The sequence below is a fragment of the Gopherus flavomarginatus genome, chromosome 5 (genome assembly GCF_025201925.1).
Source record: "Gopherus flavomarginatus isolate rGopFla2 chromosome 5, rGopFla2.mat.asm, whole genome shotgun sequence".
Lineage (NCBI taxonomy): Eukaryota > Metazoa > Chordata > Testudines > Testudinidae > Gopherus > Gopherus flavomarginatus.
In genome coordinates this window covers 130,976,929-130,994,176 of record NC_066621.1, presented here as the reverse complement: position 1 = coordinate 130,994,176, position 17,248 = coordinate 130,976,929, and the positions used below count along the sequence as shown (strand labels likewise).

Below are 17,248 nucleotides of genomic sequence, written 5' to 3'. Positions count from 1 at the left end.
CACTAGTGAGCTGCCAACGGGTTTCCCCAAAATAAGTTGGCCTTGACTGAAAATGTTCTGCTGCCACTCCTGAAAAATTCCACTCCCAGGATGTGGAATGAGAACATCTCAACCAATCTTAAATTCCATCGTAGCTGAGTTCTGGGCAATTCAAGGCTTAAAGATTGTCACCAACGCTTTAACTCACACCCCAAAACAAAGAGCAAGCCAGTGCAGTATGTTGTGCTGGTAATGGCCCACCTTATCTAATGCTCCACTGATAACAAGAACAAGGGATTGTTTAGCCAGTTCCACAAGCAGGGAAATCACTGAGCCAAATAGATTTGCATTTCAGGCATATGTTACAACAAGCTGTGCTCTCATGCCAGGAGAAATCCCTGGAGCACAGAGAGCAGAAAAGAGCTGGCCACCTGAAGAATCAAGCAGCATTCTCCTGTCTGTGCTACAGGAGCTAGGTATGATTCTCAGCTGATCATTCCCTCACAAGGACAGACTGAACGTTTTGGGCTGGTAGCATGACATATTCCTGAGGTTTTGTGAACCTCTGCTGAACTGTACCTGCAGTATTCAGGTTACGGTCAGCAAACTCTTGTCAGGGTTCTTCGGACCTGTTTGTCTGAATCAGAAATTATGCAAGAGCTGAACTTGGCCCATGAACTCCTGAGTGAAACTATATTGTTCCTGTATCCTGTTTCTACAATGGATGCTATCCAGACAACACTAAAATGTGTGTGATTTTAGAAGATTGAGTGTGTTGACATATGAAAAATTGCTTCAAACTCAAGCCAGGTTATTGTTAATAAACCTTTTGAATGGAAGGCTGAGTCATGCTGCCCTGAAATCTTCTTTTCATCTAGCATGACCTTGGCACATACTGTGTTTTACTGTCTTGAGTGTTTTGCCGTGGTGAAACAGAGTATAGAGGCTTGTTTGAGACTCTTGGAGATACTGCTTTCTGCTCATTTTTACTGTGTCAGTTCATATGCCAGAAATATAAAAAAGAAAACATTTTGGAAAAATTAGCAAGTCTGATACTGCACACACTGTGGTGATCTTTATGAAACTAGAAGCAATTGATGTTTGTTTGTAGTTACATGATGTCTTCATTTCACCTCTGAAATGCAAATACCCCAATGCCTTGCTCTTGCTGTCTAATCCATTTAATCTTTGTGGACTTTTCATCACAGATGGTAATATTTTGCCAGGGGATAGCTGGTGAGGTTCACGATTCCAAAGCCACATTTACGGAGGCTTGGATTTAACTTTTCTCAAGATATGCAAATGTTACTAGGGACAGAAAATTCACAAAGTAATATCACCCATTACCAGGCAGCAGCAAAATGTTACATGATAGTTGTGCAATAGGATAACCAAATACCCAAAATTACATATGATTTCCTTTTGGAAAGGTTTCTAATTTTTTCAGGGCAGCTGCATAAAACAGTGTAATTTTCACAGGTTTATGTTGGCTTAAAACTCATGTAATTTCTTTAAAATGCATTTTCTGTAGTTATTACTGGTTCTATGGTCTTATGATCCCAGAATTCCACCAAAAACATAAATTGCGGCAAGAACATCAGCATGTTGTTGGCCTATAGTTTTCCAGAGCGAATATGCAGTTGAGATTTAAAATATCCTGGCCTCCAAATCATAAAATTCCTGCATCCTGTAAGGGGTTTACAAAGAAGAGTATGTTTGTGGTTTGCTTTAGGAGAAGCCAGAAAAATGGCGCGCATCTTTAGCATTAGTATGTTCTACACTTTATCCCATAAAGATGCACTAAGGCATTAAGCACAAATATGTAAGTCATACTACTTTTGGCTTGGTGCCAGTCGTCTTCAGCAACATAGTCAGCCTAACATTAATTCTGAATGAAAAACTAAAGTTAATCGCGTCATTTAATTGCGTAGTCCCATTAACATCTTAAGAAATAAATTCTCTTGTAACTTTTCACTGTCTTTTTTCCCCCCCAACCAGTTCCCCATCTCCTTGTTGTTAAAGAGATGGTCAAACGGCTCCAGGAGCTCCGTCATACTGAGCAGGTTCAAAGAGCATATGCTCTTAATTGTGGAGAAGGAGCCACTGTCAGTTATGAGATTCAGATTCGTGTATTGCGAGAGTTTGGACTTTCTGATGCTGCTGCTGAGCTTTTGCAGGTATGGAAAACTGTCTGGGTAAGTTTTTAATTCCTCCTCCAGGGCGATTTTTGGTGCAACTCTTTTGAAAACTGAATGTTTAACCAGGACTGCAACAAAAACTAACCTTGTATAAGTGTATGCTTTTTTTTAAACTCTGTTTTTGTATTTCCACTCGGTGGTCAGGCAGTAGTAATGAACTGCTTGCTGGAGGTGTAGAAAATTGGATGTTAGAAAGAGGGTGGTATTTATACATGTAAAATGGGCCTGGAAGTGAAGAATTTTTACCAGTGAGAAAACGCATATTTTTATTATAGCAAATGAATAAATTAAGCTTATTTCCAACATCAGCCAGAAGTGGAATTTGTTGAAAGAGGTGGAGACACAGAAGAAATGTTAATGCTTCTTTTTGGAAAAGATGCCATAATGTGGAGTGAAAATGTCCAGTGCCTGATTCCAGTGACATTGGTTACATGTATTCTCAGAATCTGAGAAGCTTTTGTCATTGTTACTGTGCAAATCACTTGATGTTCAGGCATTTCTCTCTTTCCCCAGTAAAATTTTTTAAAGGTAAGGGCTGATAATTGCACAGACTCAAAGTAAATAGGAAGGTGAGGAGGTCTTTGCAATAATGCAATACAATGGTTGTAAAATACACTGGTTTTGAACCCCACGGGGAGACACCAGTAGATTTTTTTTTTAAATTGATTGCACATAAGAATTCTTACATTTCTGTCACTTAAAAACCACCATACACTAAAGAAGAGTGTGGTCTTTTCCTCCACTTAAACTGGTTGGTTAAATGTCGCAGAAACAGTGTTTCAGTGCTCATCACCCTTGTTTTAATTCTAATTTGTTTATTGGTAACATTTGCAGTGTTGTTTGCTATGCATGAACATTAGAGAATAGATATGCCTTTGCAATACCTATATTCTTTTGGGGGACACAAGCATGAGTAAGAGCAGTCTGTGCTCACTATTTATTATTTGCTGTTTGTCATTTGTTGGTTATTTTCCTGTTTTGAAAAGCTTCCATCTAGATACGAAGCAGAAATTCTTCTTTGAGTGCTTGCTCATACTGATTCCAATTAGGTGTGCGCACGCTGCATGCACGTTTGTCAGAAGATTTTTATCCTGCCAACACTCGGTGGATCGGCTGGGTCGCCCCCTGGAGTGGCACCGTTATGGCGCCGGATATATACCCCTGCTGACCCAACGGCCCTTCAGTTCCTTCTTACTGCCCATGACGGTCGTTGGAACTGTGGAACGGGGCTTTGCTGATCTCCACTTCCCTAGCTTACTCGTTGTTCTTTACTGTTAGTTGTGTTTATAGTTTGAGTTTTACAGTTGTAGTTAGTGTATTTAGTTGAGGGGGGATCGGGGATTAGCCCCTTTCCTCCATCCCGGTGTCAGGCTCATGCCCAGGTCACCGGGATTCAAACCGTGCTCGGCATGCCAAAAGCCGATACCAATAGGGAATCCCCATGACTCCTGCCTGAAGTGCCTAGGGGAATCCCACCTTCCTGAAAAGTGTCACATCTGTAAGTCATTTAAACCAAGGACGAAGAAGGAGCAGGACTCTCGATTGAAACAGCTCCTCATGGAGGCGGCACTTAGCCCTGCAACGTCGGTACCGAGCGCTCAACCTCCATCTGTGAGGAGCGCTCCTTCGGCTCCGGTACTGTGAAGGAGCCACCACACTGATGTCTACTCAGCACCGCTCCCTGTCCCCACGGCCCAAGAAGCAACACAGTGCTCTGGCTGCTTCGGTACCACTCGCAGTCAAAGAAGGAGTGCCCGTCGACGATGGATCGCCCGGCACCGTCATCTGCCATGGCACCGCTGAGTGCGGCACCATTGAGTCCAGTGCCCGAAAGCTCCCCGGCTCACACCATGGTCAAGCTCTCTCTCCCATACATGCCGGAGACCTTCTCCACAGCACAAGAGTTGATCGCGATGACGGAGACCACGCTGCCTCAACCCCTGGCGCTACTGGTGCAGGTCATCCAATCAATTGGCAAGCCTGCCTTGCTGAGGCCGCCCTCTGTGGGAGCCGCCGAGAGGCATCGTTCAAGATCTCGGTCCCGCCGACGATCCCGATGCCGCTCGCAGTCCCGGCACCGCTCTCCATCGCAGTACCGGTCGCACTCGCGGCACCGCTCGGCCTCCCATTCACCTGCCAGATACAGTACAGATCCGACTCCCAGCACCGTGCATCTCGCAGCCGCTCCAGGCGAAGGGACTCGAGAGCCCGGTCGACCTCCTGGCACCGCTTCAGTCGTAGGTCCCGGTCTCCCTCACAGTACCGTTACAGCTCTCGGTACCGCTCCCCGGTGCCATCCCGGGAAAGATCAATCCGAGACATGGCTCCCTCTCAGGGTCTATTAGCACCGCCTTGGCCGTCGAGACACACCTCAGTGTCGTTATAGGCTGGTAGCATTTCCTATTCACAGGATCATGACTCGGATGTCCCCAGCCATATGTTTCCTGAGAGCCAGAGCCACGAGCAAGGACCTCATCACTGGTCTTTCTGGACACCATGGGTGTACCACCTAGCCCAAGAGGCAACCGTAAGCCTGCCCCCCATGGGTACAGATGAGGCTTCGGTACCACCTGCAGACACCCAGGTCCCACCAGAGTCTGACACCGCTCCTCAGAACAGGAGCCCCCACAGGACCCTCTTGTCCCTGGTCTCTCCTCTTCCTCCTCGCCAGACGAGGCTGTGGCAGGAACATCCTCCTCTGGCCCTCCCCCAATTGACCTAAGGGCACATCAAGACCTCTTGAGACGGGTGGCGCAGAATATGAATCTGCAGGTGGAGGAGGTCCCTGAAATAGAGGACCCTGTAGTGGACATCCTATCTGCAGACGCACCTACTAGAGTGGCCCTGCCGTTTATCCGTACTATTCAAGCAAACGCGGACACCATTTGGCAATCCCCAGCCTCGATCCCCTCCCACAGCCAGAGGAGTATAGAGAAAATACATGGTACCCTCCAAGGGGTATGAGTATCTCTACATACACCCACCTCCTTGCTCCCTAGTAGCTCAATTGGTAAACAAGAGGGAGCGTCATGGCCAGCAAGCTCCTGCTCCCAAGGAGGCTAGGCGCATGGACCTCCTAAGCCGCAAAATATATTCGGCTGGGGGCCTTCAACTTAGGGTGGCAAACCAGCAAGCCCTCCTAAGTAGGTATAACTATAACACGTGGACGTCCTCGGGGAAGTTTATGGAGCTTCTTCCCCAGAAGTCCCACCAGGAATTTAGGCCCTACTTGAGGAGGGTAAGAAGGCGGCGAGAACCTCCCTCCAAGCTTCTCTGGATGCTGTGGACTCTGCGGCCAGGACTCTGGCGTCAGGAGTGATGATGAGGCGTATCTCCTGGCTCCAGGTATCGGGCTTTCCTCCTGAATTACAACAAACTATTCAGGACTTGCCCTTTGAAGGCCAGGGGCTCTTCTCAGACAAGACTGATCACAGATTACAAAGTCTGAAGAACAGTCGCTTAATAATGCACTCACTGGGGATGCACACACCAGTGACCCAATGCAGGACCTTCCGGCCCCAGCCTCACTGTACTTACCTCCTGCGTAGGCCACGACAGGACTTCAACAGAAGGCGTGGCTGAGGGAATCGACGGAGGCAGTCTAGCCCCCAAGCGGGGCAAAATCAGCCCTCCCCCCCTCCCCAAACCACCAGCGGGGCCCAAACAGAACTTTTGATGGGACACCCAAGGACAGCCCGTCAGTTGTTTTCCTAGATCCTTCTCTTCCCTTTTACAACCGCCTCTCCCATTTCCTCCCTGCGTGGTCCCACCTAACTTCGGATTGTTGGGTCCTGCGCACGGTGGACTTGGGATTCCACCTTCAGTTTTGTTTCAACACCACCTTCCCATCCTCCCTCCTCATCCCTTTTCAGGGACCCCTCTCACGAGCAATTCCTCTTACAAGAGATCCAGTCGCTCCTAACCGTTGGAGCCATAGAGGAGGTACCAAAAGACCTGAGGGGTATGGGGTTTTATTTCCGATAATTCCTAATCCCCAAGGCAAAGGGAGGTCTACGACCAATCCTAGACCTGCGAGGACTCAACAAATTCATGATGAAGTTGAAGTTCCGCATGGTATCCCTGGGGACCATTATCCCATCTTTGGATCCCGGAGAATGGTATGCCTCACTCGATATGAAGGACGCGTATTTCCACATCGATTTACCCACCACACAGACGGTACCTCCGTTTTGTGGTCAACCATCAACATTTTCAGTTCATGGTCCTTCCATTTGGCCTTTCTGTGGCTCCGCAAGTATTCACAAAATGTATGGCTGTAGTCGCCGCCTCCCTCCGGCGTCGTTGGGTGCACATTTACCCGTATCTCAACGATTGGCTCATTCGAGGGACCTCCGAGACACAAGTGAGACATCACCTGTACATCGTCAAAGACCTCTTCAGGAGTCTAGGCCTCATGATCAACATAGAGAAGTCTACTCTGATGCCCACGCAGAGAATAGACTTAATCGGGGTGATTCTGGACTCCACTCAGCCTGCCTGCCGCAGCCTCGTTTTCAGGCGATGGCTACAATTATTCAAGGCCTCCAAACCTTCCCGACAACATTGGCTTGCGCTTGTCTCAGCCTACTCGGTCACATGGCCGCCTGCACCTTCGTGACCAAACACGCCAGGCTACGCCTCCGTCCATTTCAAACCTGGCTTGCCTCAGTATACTGGCCGGGCTGGGACAGCCTGGACTCGATACTCACTGTTCCCCCGAATGTTTTAGGCTCTCTAACCTGGTGGCTGACTCCCACCCTAGTTTGTGCAGGGATGCCATTCCACCCACCACAACCTTCGATGGCCCTAACCACGGTCGCGTCATCTCTGGGTTGGGGTGCCCAACTCCAGGGCCTCCGCACTCAAGGCCTCTGGTCAGCTCAAGAACTAACTTTACACATCAATGTGCGGGAGCTGAGGGCAGTTCGTCTAGTGTGCCAGGTGTTTCAAGAGCATCTCCAAGGCTGTTGTGTATCAGTGTTCACGGACTAAACAACAGCCATGTTTTATGTAAACAAGCAAGGCAGCGCACGCTCCTCCCTCCTTTGGCAGGAAGCCATTCAGCTCTGAGACTTTTGCATAGCCCACTCGCTCGATCTGGTAGCGTCCTTTCTCCCAGGAGTTCAGAACACTCTGGCAGATCACCTCAGCAGATCCTTCCTGTCTCACGAGTGGTCGATTCGTCCGGACGTCATCCATTGTTTTCCGGAAGTGGGGTTTTCCTCACACAGACCTCTTCGCCTCTCGCGAGAACAGGAAATGTCATGTGTTCTGCTCCTTCCAGGGGCGCTCCCTGGGCTCCCTCTCAGACACATTCCTGATACCATGGACCAACCGTCTACTCTACGCCTTTCCACTGTTCCCACCAGTCCACAGGGTCCTTCTCAAGCTCTGTAGGGACAGCGCCCACCTGATCATGATCGCTCCAGCGTGGCCGAGGCAGCACTGGTACACCATGTTGTTCGACCTCTCAGTGACAGACCCAATTCCCCTACCACTCTGGCCAGATCTCATAACTCAGGACTTCAGCAGACTTCACCATCCAGACCTACAGTCTCTTCACCTCACAGCATGGTTGCTGCGTGGTTAAGCCGGTCCGAGTTACGTTGCTCTGTCTCGGTCCAACAGGTGCTCCTGGGCAGTACGAAGCCTTCCACTAAGTTGACACATCTGGCCAAGTGGAAGCGTTTCTCCTGCTGGTGTGCACAGCATAACACTGTCCCCATGCAGATACCAGTTCCTAATGTCCTGCACTACCTCTCGTCCCTGAAAGAACACGGCCTAGCCGTCTCTTCCATAAAAGTGCATCTGGCAGCCATCTCCACCTCCCACCCAGGGGAGGATGGGTGATCAGTCTTCTCTCACCCCATGGTTTCGAGGTTCCGCAAGGGCTTGGAATGTCTGTACCTGCAGGTTAGACGCCCTACCCCTACCTGGGACCTCAGTCTGGTTCTAGCCAAGCTTATGGGTCCTCCTTTTGAACCGCTAGCCACCTGCTCACTGCTGTACCTCTCCTGGAAGACGGCCTTCCTCGTCGCTATTACTTCGGCAAGGCGAGTATCCGAGCTTCGGGTCCTGATTGCGGACCCCCTGTATATGGTGTTTCATAATGACAAGGTACAGCTGCGACCTCACCCCGCCTTCTTCCCTAAGGTGATGTCTGCCTTTCATGTCAATCAAGACATCTTCCTTCCGGTCTTCTTTCCGAAGCTGCACTCATTGCATCGGGAACAACAGCTGCACTCCCTAGACGTCCGCAGGGCTCTCGCCTTTTATATTGAAAAAACAAAACCCTTTCGAAAGTCACCTCAGCTCTTTGTAGCGGTGGCAGACCGAATGAAGGGCCTGCCGGTTTCCTCCCAGCGAATTTCATCTTGAGTGACGTCTTGCATCCGTGCCTGCTTTGATTTGGCTTGTGTTCCAGCTAGCCACCCCACTGCCCATTCTACTCGGGCTCAAGCTTCATCTGCTGCCTTCCTGGCCTATATTCCCATCCAGGAAATATGTAGGGCAGCTACCCAATCATCGATTCACACCTTTGCCTCACATTACGCATTGGTTCAACAGTCCAGAGATGATGCAGCTTTTGGCTCAGCAGGTTTGCATTCTGCAACGTCTCACTCCGACCCCACCGCCTAGATAAGGCTTGGGGATCACCTAACTGGAATCGATATGAGCAAGCACTCGAAGAAAAGACGGTTACTCACCTTTGTAACTGTTCTTCGAGATGTGTTGCTCATATACATTCCAAACCCGCCCTCCATCCCCTCTGTCGGAGTAGCCGGCAAGAAGGAACTGAAGGGACGTTGGGTCGGCAGGGGTTTATATCTGGTGCCATAATGGCGCCACTCCAGGGGGCGACCCAGCTGACCCACCGAGTGTTGCTAGGGTAAAAATCTTCCGACGAATGTGCACGCAGCGCACGCACACCTAACTGGAATGGATATGAGCAACACACTTTGAAGAACAACAGTTACAAAGGTGAGTAACCGTCTTTTATGCCATGTGACTTAAGTGACCACTCACTGTAAATAGTGAAAGTGAGCAGTTTGTGAACAACTTGTAGTCTGCAGATTGTTCATCCAAATGATTCTGAATACTTAAGCATAACAAATTGTTTCAAGAACGAGTCCTGAAGAGGGAAAAGGTCTAAATATTTAGCTAGTAAGTCAGTCCTTGCCCCCAAAGAATTTACAGTGTGTCCACACTGCACCTACTGTGATTTGGTGAGAAGGGAAAGGGGGCAATTTTGACTGAGGCCTCCAAATACTGCCGGAATGCAAATAATACATTTGGACATCTTAATCACAGTGAGTAATTTGACCATTTCTACCACATACGGAAGCTGATGCAAGGGTCTCACCTCTGACTTTTTCTGAAGGTGTCTCCCTTACGGCCATGCTGCTCTTTGATGATCAGCTTTGTTACCTTCTTAAAGTCTTTCAGTGTATTATTTAAAATGATGGGACTAATTAGTCATTGTACTAAGCCTAAATTACAAGTCCCAATCTTTGATCAGTTTTATAGGAAATCTGCCCCCAAAACCACAACTTTTTTAATCTCTTATTTTGTTGTATTCTCTTGCAGAATCCTCACAAGTTCTTTCCTGACGAGCGGTTTGGGGATGAAAGCCCACTCTTAACTATGAGACAGTCTGGACGATGTCGAGTTAACAGCACTCCCACTGCAGAAACCATGTTTACAGAACTTGACTCTTTTGTGGCCTTCCATCCACCACTGCCCCCTCCTCCACCTCCTTACCATCCACCAGCTACTCCTATTCATAGCCAGTTCAAAATGGGCTGGAAACAAAGGGTGCCGAGTCAACATCCCTCACGTTCCTTTTCTTATCCATGTAACCATTTACTGTTCCACTCCAGGACAGCTCCTAAAGTTGCCCCACCTGTCTATGTACCCGGTGTCAAAGCAGCAGCACCCCCTGATTGCACTAACACTACAGGACTGGGGAGACAAACAGTAGCTGCAGCCGCAGCAGTAATGGCAGCTGAAAAGCAAGCAGTAAGTGCATCTTTTTTCTTCCCATCGAAGTAATTTATTGAAAAGGAAAGTAAATGTGAAATGTAATGAAATAATGTGGCTTGGAGGGAAGTGTAAAGGTTACTCAACGGCGAGTGTAAATGAACCTTCTCACCTTCACGCCTTCTGTAAAATACCTGAACCATCGTGGTGCAGGGAGCCAAAACAGAAGGAGCAGAACTAGTGGAATAGACAGGGGAATAGGTGGATATAGGTGTTACTCTTTCAATACGTATTCACTTGAGAAGTAATGTAGACAGACGGGCATGTGGAGGAAATCTGTGGAGAGTTCTGAATGCCTGGAATCAATTTTGAATTGAATTCTAAAATCAGTAAGCCAGTGGAAAGTGACAGAGAATGGGATATATGCATATATAAAAAGTGTTCACGGATTAATATTTAAATGTAAAGAAAAAATTGCGTACATATATCTAAGTTGCAAGGAAGACTGGATTCTTTGAGTGAAGCTGACTTCATCATATGATTGGTTGGTTGTCTGGATAGAAATGTAATTGCTAAAAGCACATTTTAAAAGAAAAGTTTTAATGTTGACATTACTTGATATCAGTTTTAGGACTCCTAAAATTGTTTCGAGCCTGTGTATGTGCATGTCTCCCAACACACTATACTTCAGTTTCTGAAGACCTGCTTATAGTCACTCAGATCTTTCCAAACAATTTATATTTACTTAAATCTGAACTTCTGTATGCTTCTGCAACCAAAGATGACTTGTTTTTCAGTTGGTAAAACTCAGTTCAGCTCTTTCTAAATTACCTGAGCTTGGTAGAAGTTGTTTTCATATTTTAAGAAAAATATTCAAGTGCTTTCTTATGCTCCCATTACGAAATACCCCATTTTTAAGTTAATTCAAACTTGCAATGTACTTAGCGTATTAAAAAATGCCTTTGACATAAGTTAGTGTCTGAAAGTCATGCACAAAGCTTGCATGCTTATTAACCACTAGATTATTAACAAGCAACTACGTGGTGGGAACACCACAGGTTGGAATGAGTGAAACTGCTTTTAAAGAAGGAACTGATTTAAAGCAGTTGTATGTATGCTTCTTTGTAGCCTATTTAACATTGACTTAAAGAAACCTCCCACCCTCTTGAATGCAAAGTAGTGACTAAGAATTTAGTATAGGAATTGTCCTACTGGTCTCTGAACAGTGACCAATACTAGATATTTCAGAGAAAGGCACAGGAAATTCTGTAGTAGACAGCCTGCCCACAGGAGAAGTTTCTTCCTAACACATTCTGTTAGTAATTACCTTATGCTGAAGCATAAGGAACCTTTTAAAATATCTTTTAATCGTTTCTAACATAACTGTAGATGTTGTCATCCATATAAATCCTTTTTTAAAGAAAATCTTAAGCCTTTGGCCTCTTTGGCCTGTGGCAATGGTGTTCCAAAATTTGTTTTTATATTTTGGGGTAAGAAGTATTTCCTTATTGTACTGCCTTTCAATTTCTTTGCTTGTCTCTTTATTTTTATATTATCTAAAAAGCTGGGATTCCTATTTAGACTATCTTTTCTATACTTCATTATTTTAGATACCTTTAACTTGTCCCCTTATTCATTTTCTTTCCAGTTACAATCTTTTCAGTCTCTCTTCCTGTTGAAATCTGTCCATGTCAGTTCAATTTTCACTTTATCTCTGCACCCTTCTTTTTCTGTTATCCTTTGAGACTGAGTGACTAGACTTGAACACACTATCTCAGGTGAGGGCATACCATTAATACATAAAATGACAGAATACATCCAGTCTTTTCTATCCCTGGTTTGTTAGACATACTAACGTTTGCTCAGTGTGCAGAAATGTTTGTGGGGGAAGTGTTCATTGAGAGAGGCAAAAGTACACCTGGGTATTTTTCCTGAGTGATTACAATTAATTTAGGAGCCAGAAATATGCATGATTGTTTCAAATTATTCCTTCCTTTTTCTCCTTTATCCATTCTTTAGCCCATGTGGTCAAATAATTCTAGTAAAGTAGAAACACACAATTTTCCTTCACAGCCCTTGTACTAGTTTATCCCTGTCAAGTCGTGTTCATCTACTGGGTTGATAATTTTCCTGGGAGGTTTATTGGTCTGTAATTGGCAAGATCACCTCCAAACATGTAACAAGGAGAGAAGAATCAATTTTGTAACTACCACAGCAATTTTAACTCAGCCATATTGTGTGCAAATAAATATATAAAGCATAAATGTAATTATTCTGTATTTACAGAATATGTGCAGAGAGGTTACAACCAGATATATACATTTCCTGACTTTCCTGCATTTAAATTCTCAGCCATAATGTTGCACTGAATGTATATCTTTTGAAAAACTAATATTGCAGATGGCTGAAAGCAGGCATATTTAAAATCTGTTTACTGGCAGTCTGAACTTGCACATGTAATGTTTTATTTTATACACCTCTACCTTGAAATAACGCTGTCCCTGGAAGCCAAAAAAAAGCTTACCACATTATAGGTGAAACCGTGTTATATTGAACTTGCTTTGATCCACCGGAGTGCGCAACCCTCCCTTCCCCCCCGGAGTACTACTTTACCGCATTATATCCCAATTCATGTTATATTGAGTGGCATTATGTCGAGGTAGAGGTGTATTGTATATTGAACATAGGACTACAATAATCTTGTTTGTCAATTGAAAGTAGCTACCATTACATAAAGGAATGGGGAAGAGAAATTGGACATGGTTTGCTCTTTGCAAGGGAGGGCCATTCTCTTGAGATTTGATTGGTTGCATATTCCGATGTAGAAATGATATGCATGATCTTTTGCCTTTATACTTATTCTTTCCAAGGGAATGTGCAGAGTTGGATGTTCTCAATAGTTGCTTCTCAGCGCTAATTCTGGGTAATAATCTGCTTTTAAAGCTGGTTAGTGTGGATCAGATGTATGGAATACAGTAGATAAGTCCCTCCTCTAGGAGACTGAAAAGTAAACTACTGATTGGTATGGTGTGTGTGTGTGTGTGTGTGTGTGTGTGTACATATGTATATAAAAAAATCAACTGATTTGGAGTAGCACATGCTCTTAAACAAGTTTTGAAACAATGTTGAAGTTACTGGCTAGGATTGCTCTAGAAGACTGAAGTGGGTCAGAAAGGAAAACCATCACCAACTACTACAGAAAGTGATGTTACAGATAAATTTTAATTAAAATGTAGAAGTAAAGCAAAATCCAAGTAGATTTAACTCTTCCTTTCTTTTCCAGTGTACTCAGCCCATGTTAAATGAGTTGATGCCAGATATTGCTATGGGTGTGTCAACGATGTCTCTAAAGGACAGAAGATTGCCAGAGCTCACTGTTGACACAGAATTAAGCCAGCCAGTGACAGAGGTTGGACCTGGACCACCCCAGCATATTTCATGTATTCAGACTAGGCACATGCACAGTTCTCGAAAGAAACATGCAATAGAACAAAAAATAGATACTCGAGAAAATCAACAGGAGTATCCAGATTTCTATGATTTCTCTAATGCTGCATGCAGACCTTCCACTCCAGCACCTAGCAGACATACTCCTTCACCTTCCCAAGGCATGTATTTTGGTCCAGATTTGTATAGCCACAGTAAGGCATCACCAAGTGGCTTAAAGTCAGCTTATCTACCTAACCAATTATCTCCTAAAAAGCAAGAGGATTCTAGGAGAGAATATGTGCTTTCCCAAGATGGGCATCAGCACAGACAAAAGAATGAGCCAATACACCTCGATGTCTTAGAACAACCTCCCCAGCGGTTGGACTTGGCATTGGCTGCCCAGGAAAATGCTGGTAATGGCCCAGTTCACATCAGGGGAAGAACAAAAATGGAAACTGACTTAACATATGGGCTAACTTCTGCCAGACCTTCACTCTCTACATACAGCTCTGAGATACAAGAAGAGAGATCCAGCAGGAGACCAACAGATGAGGAGCCTCTGGAACACGAAGCACAGAGAAATACAGATTTGGAAAGGGAAGATGCAGTAAGCAGAGGAAGGAGGTCTCCAAGCAAACCAGACTTTCTGTATAAAAAATCTGCCCTCTGAACGCAACCTCCACTATTTCTCTGTGCCTGAGAGTTGTGAAACACCCCATTCTTTGCAACTTTTGGCCTGACTTTTGTCAGACAAATTCATTAATGCCAGCAGAAAACTCAATTTTGCTCACCTTTTTGTATATACATTGCTTTATTAGAGACAGCATGCTATCAGTTTATTTTGAATGCTGCTTCTGGGTTTATTTTTGTGGTTTGAAAATATTAAGCCTTTACAAAAAATAGCTGGCACTTTTTTTACAAATTGGTAGCCTTTTGCACCTGTACATTTATTTTACCTGTATTAGTTTTGTATTAATATGTTAAATTTTCTTGTTACATTTAAAGGACTGTATTTTCATACTTCTGCATTTTATCTTTCACCTACCAATTCTCCATGTGCATTGGGTTGCACACTATGAAATGTATTTTCTTATGAGATAGTAACAATGTGTTTATTTTTTAATTATATGAATTCCAAAGAACAGCACATCAAAATACTTTTTTAGTAACATTGTTTGTTTAGGTCTGAAATCTGCCTTGATCTATCACTACTGCAAATCCAGTGTAATACCATTCTGTTTAACATGTCATGGCAGCTGGTCTCCATTCATTCTGATTCAACATGTCTACTCTAAAACATATGGCTAGGGCTTTCAAAAAAACCTAAAGGATTTAGATTTCCAGGTCCCAATGAAATTCATTTGAAGTTGGGTGTTGTTGCATTAGGCTCCTTTGAAAATCCCAGCCTATGTTTTCTGGTCCATTTGTGATTTTGGAGAACTTCATGGGCACTGAGAAGCATTTATCAGACTCAAATGATTGATTTGTGAAGAAAACCTAGAAATACTGCAAATTGATCATAACATTACTGTGCTAGTCAGGATACCCTTGAATTGGGCTGTGTGGAGGTCAGAGTTCAGAGGATTCATGCCAACACCTAAAGCTCTAGGAAGATCAGGCTTAGTATCTGACATTATTGTCTAAATTATAACATTGTCAAATGAGAGGACTGCCTCTCTAGTGGAGGTGCTGAGGTGACTGCTCATTGTCTTCTTTTGTCCTATGAGAAAAACAAAGGGCTTTAGTCTACCTGATGTCATTCAGTGTTCCTTAACATTTTAATGTCTCTGAATTTATCATTTCAGCTGTCCTTTCGTGAACTGAAGAGTAACTGAGTTAGCTTCATTGGTTGCAGATGGCTTAGCCCATTTTAAAATTACACCTCTAGCCCTTGGAGTAAAACAATAATTGTGGGGCAGGGGTGTCTGACTCTTCCACTAACATAAATACAAGGTAGAGAGGAGACACTCGTCGTTTGGGAACATCCCTTACCATTGTGCTGAGGTTACACAGTATAAGGGGTTTAGTGATGGTCATTGAAAAGTCAACACTTGCCAATAGTTATCACACGCTTATTTCCCATTCTGAATGTTGTGAAGACTCTGGTATATGATACCACAGTGTAATAACTTCTGGTAAATGCCTTTTTTTGGATTGGTCACTATAATGAAAGATCTTGCAGCAATTGAAGACCTCAGTCAGCGTGAGCTAAAGACTGTTTTAACCTTAAAAATGCTTAATGCTATTTAAATGTAAATCTTTCAGTTCCCTTTAGTATAAGTCAGTTTTCCTGGTCAAAAGATAGGCGTCTCTTCTTGCCCATTTCTTTCCCCACCACAAAATCAAAAACAACCTCTTCACTCTCTCATTAATGTATACAAGGCTTAGGTGCCATAAGATCTTATTGTGCAACTATGTACTGAATTTTTAAACTAGAAAGTGGTGTTTGGGTAAACTATCATGGGTTTGTGATCTAGTAATTCATAATCTCTCCTGCAGCACTTTGATACCATGTTAAGATTCCTTTAAGGTACACTCATGTTAGTCTAATGATATTGGGTGGTGAAGGTTGACTAAATCACAGTTGATAATTAGTCTTTTTCGTCTTAGGAGGCTTAGTTTGAAATCGGGGCTGGGCCACAAGTACAAAATGCATGTGGTGAGTCCAACCTCATCTCTAATCTTATGTTGTGTTCATAGAATTGTAACACAGTGTGAAAGTTGTCCTCACCTCCAGAACTGTTGTTAGGATGGGTTAACACTGGTGTCACACAGGCTAGGGACTGAGGTGTGTTGGCCTTGCTCTGTGAAGTTCGTCACAACATTTTCTAACACTAATTCCTAGCTATATGTACTGCCCCCCCTTGCCCATGCTCACGAGCACTAAAATCAATGTAATCCTCTCCTAAAAAGTAAATGACTACTTGCATTGAAGGCTATGTTCAAGTGTTAGTAGCATGATCACGTTAAATCCTAGCTTCCAACAGAAGACTTACTATTTGTATAACTTTACCTACGACTTGGTAGATCTGCTTACAGGAAACCTGTTTTAGCTATTGATGATGTTGTTTGATGTGGCACTGTACGGTAAATTGTGGCTCAGATCTCTTAGAAATAGCACGAGTAGTTATTTGATGGAACTTGTGTGAGGGGTGGCTGGTAAAGAAGGCTGAGAAGTTTCATGAGTATGTTTTGAATGCACCCATGAAATGTTTTTGCAGTGGAATATGTTGGTGAGAAGCTTTTTATGGAAAGTCGGTCTGCCCTTAGAAAACAGTTGCCACTTTCGAGGTCTCAGAAGCTGGCATTTCACACCATCAAGCAGCACTTAAGGAAAAACAACCATGAAAAAGCAAGAAGTCCTAGACACGCCATAAGACAATCAGGCCACTTAGACAATCTGCACTTTCACTTACTCATATTGATCTGGGAAAAAGATAGAGAATTGCTGCTGATCTCAAAATATTTTCGGAGAAGGTAACCCTGTGTCATCTTTCGTTGGGGTTTTTCTTTTTTTAAATTGTAGGATTTAATCTACATTCTGAATTAGAGTTCATAGATTAGATTAATTGTTGGTAAAGTGTAATTATTGACGCCAAAAGTTGCACGATAACAGCATTGTAGCAACTGTTCTCTAGTCCCAGGGGTGCTTAATGTTTTTT

The 17,248-nt window shown here is 44.2% G+C and overlaps 1 protein-coding gene across 5 annotated transcripts in view; it reads left to right on the top strand.

The window, feature by feature from the left end:
• The window catches only part of BTBD7 (BTB domain containing 7), a 113,999-nt gene extending 97,031 nt beyond the window's left edge, over positions 1 to 16,968 (top strand). For 3 of the 5 annotated variants that reach the window (XM_050953214.1, XM_050953215.1, XM_050953216.1), the window contains 3 exons: positions 1,978 to 2,156; positions 9,765 to 10,196; positions 13,441 to 16,968. In XM_050953214.1, the coding sequence (XP_050809171.1) occupies positions 1,978 to 2,156; positions 9,765 to 10,196; positions 13,441 to 14,256 (1,427 nt within the window). In that variant the 3' untranslated portion in view covers positions 14,257 to 16,968. The other 2 variants (XM_050953217.1, XM_050953218.1) reach the window with 2 other exon arrangements.
• The last annotated feature ends 280 nt before the right edge of the window (positions 16,969 to 17,248 follow it).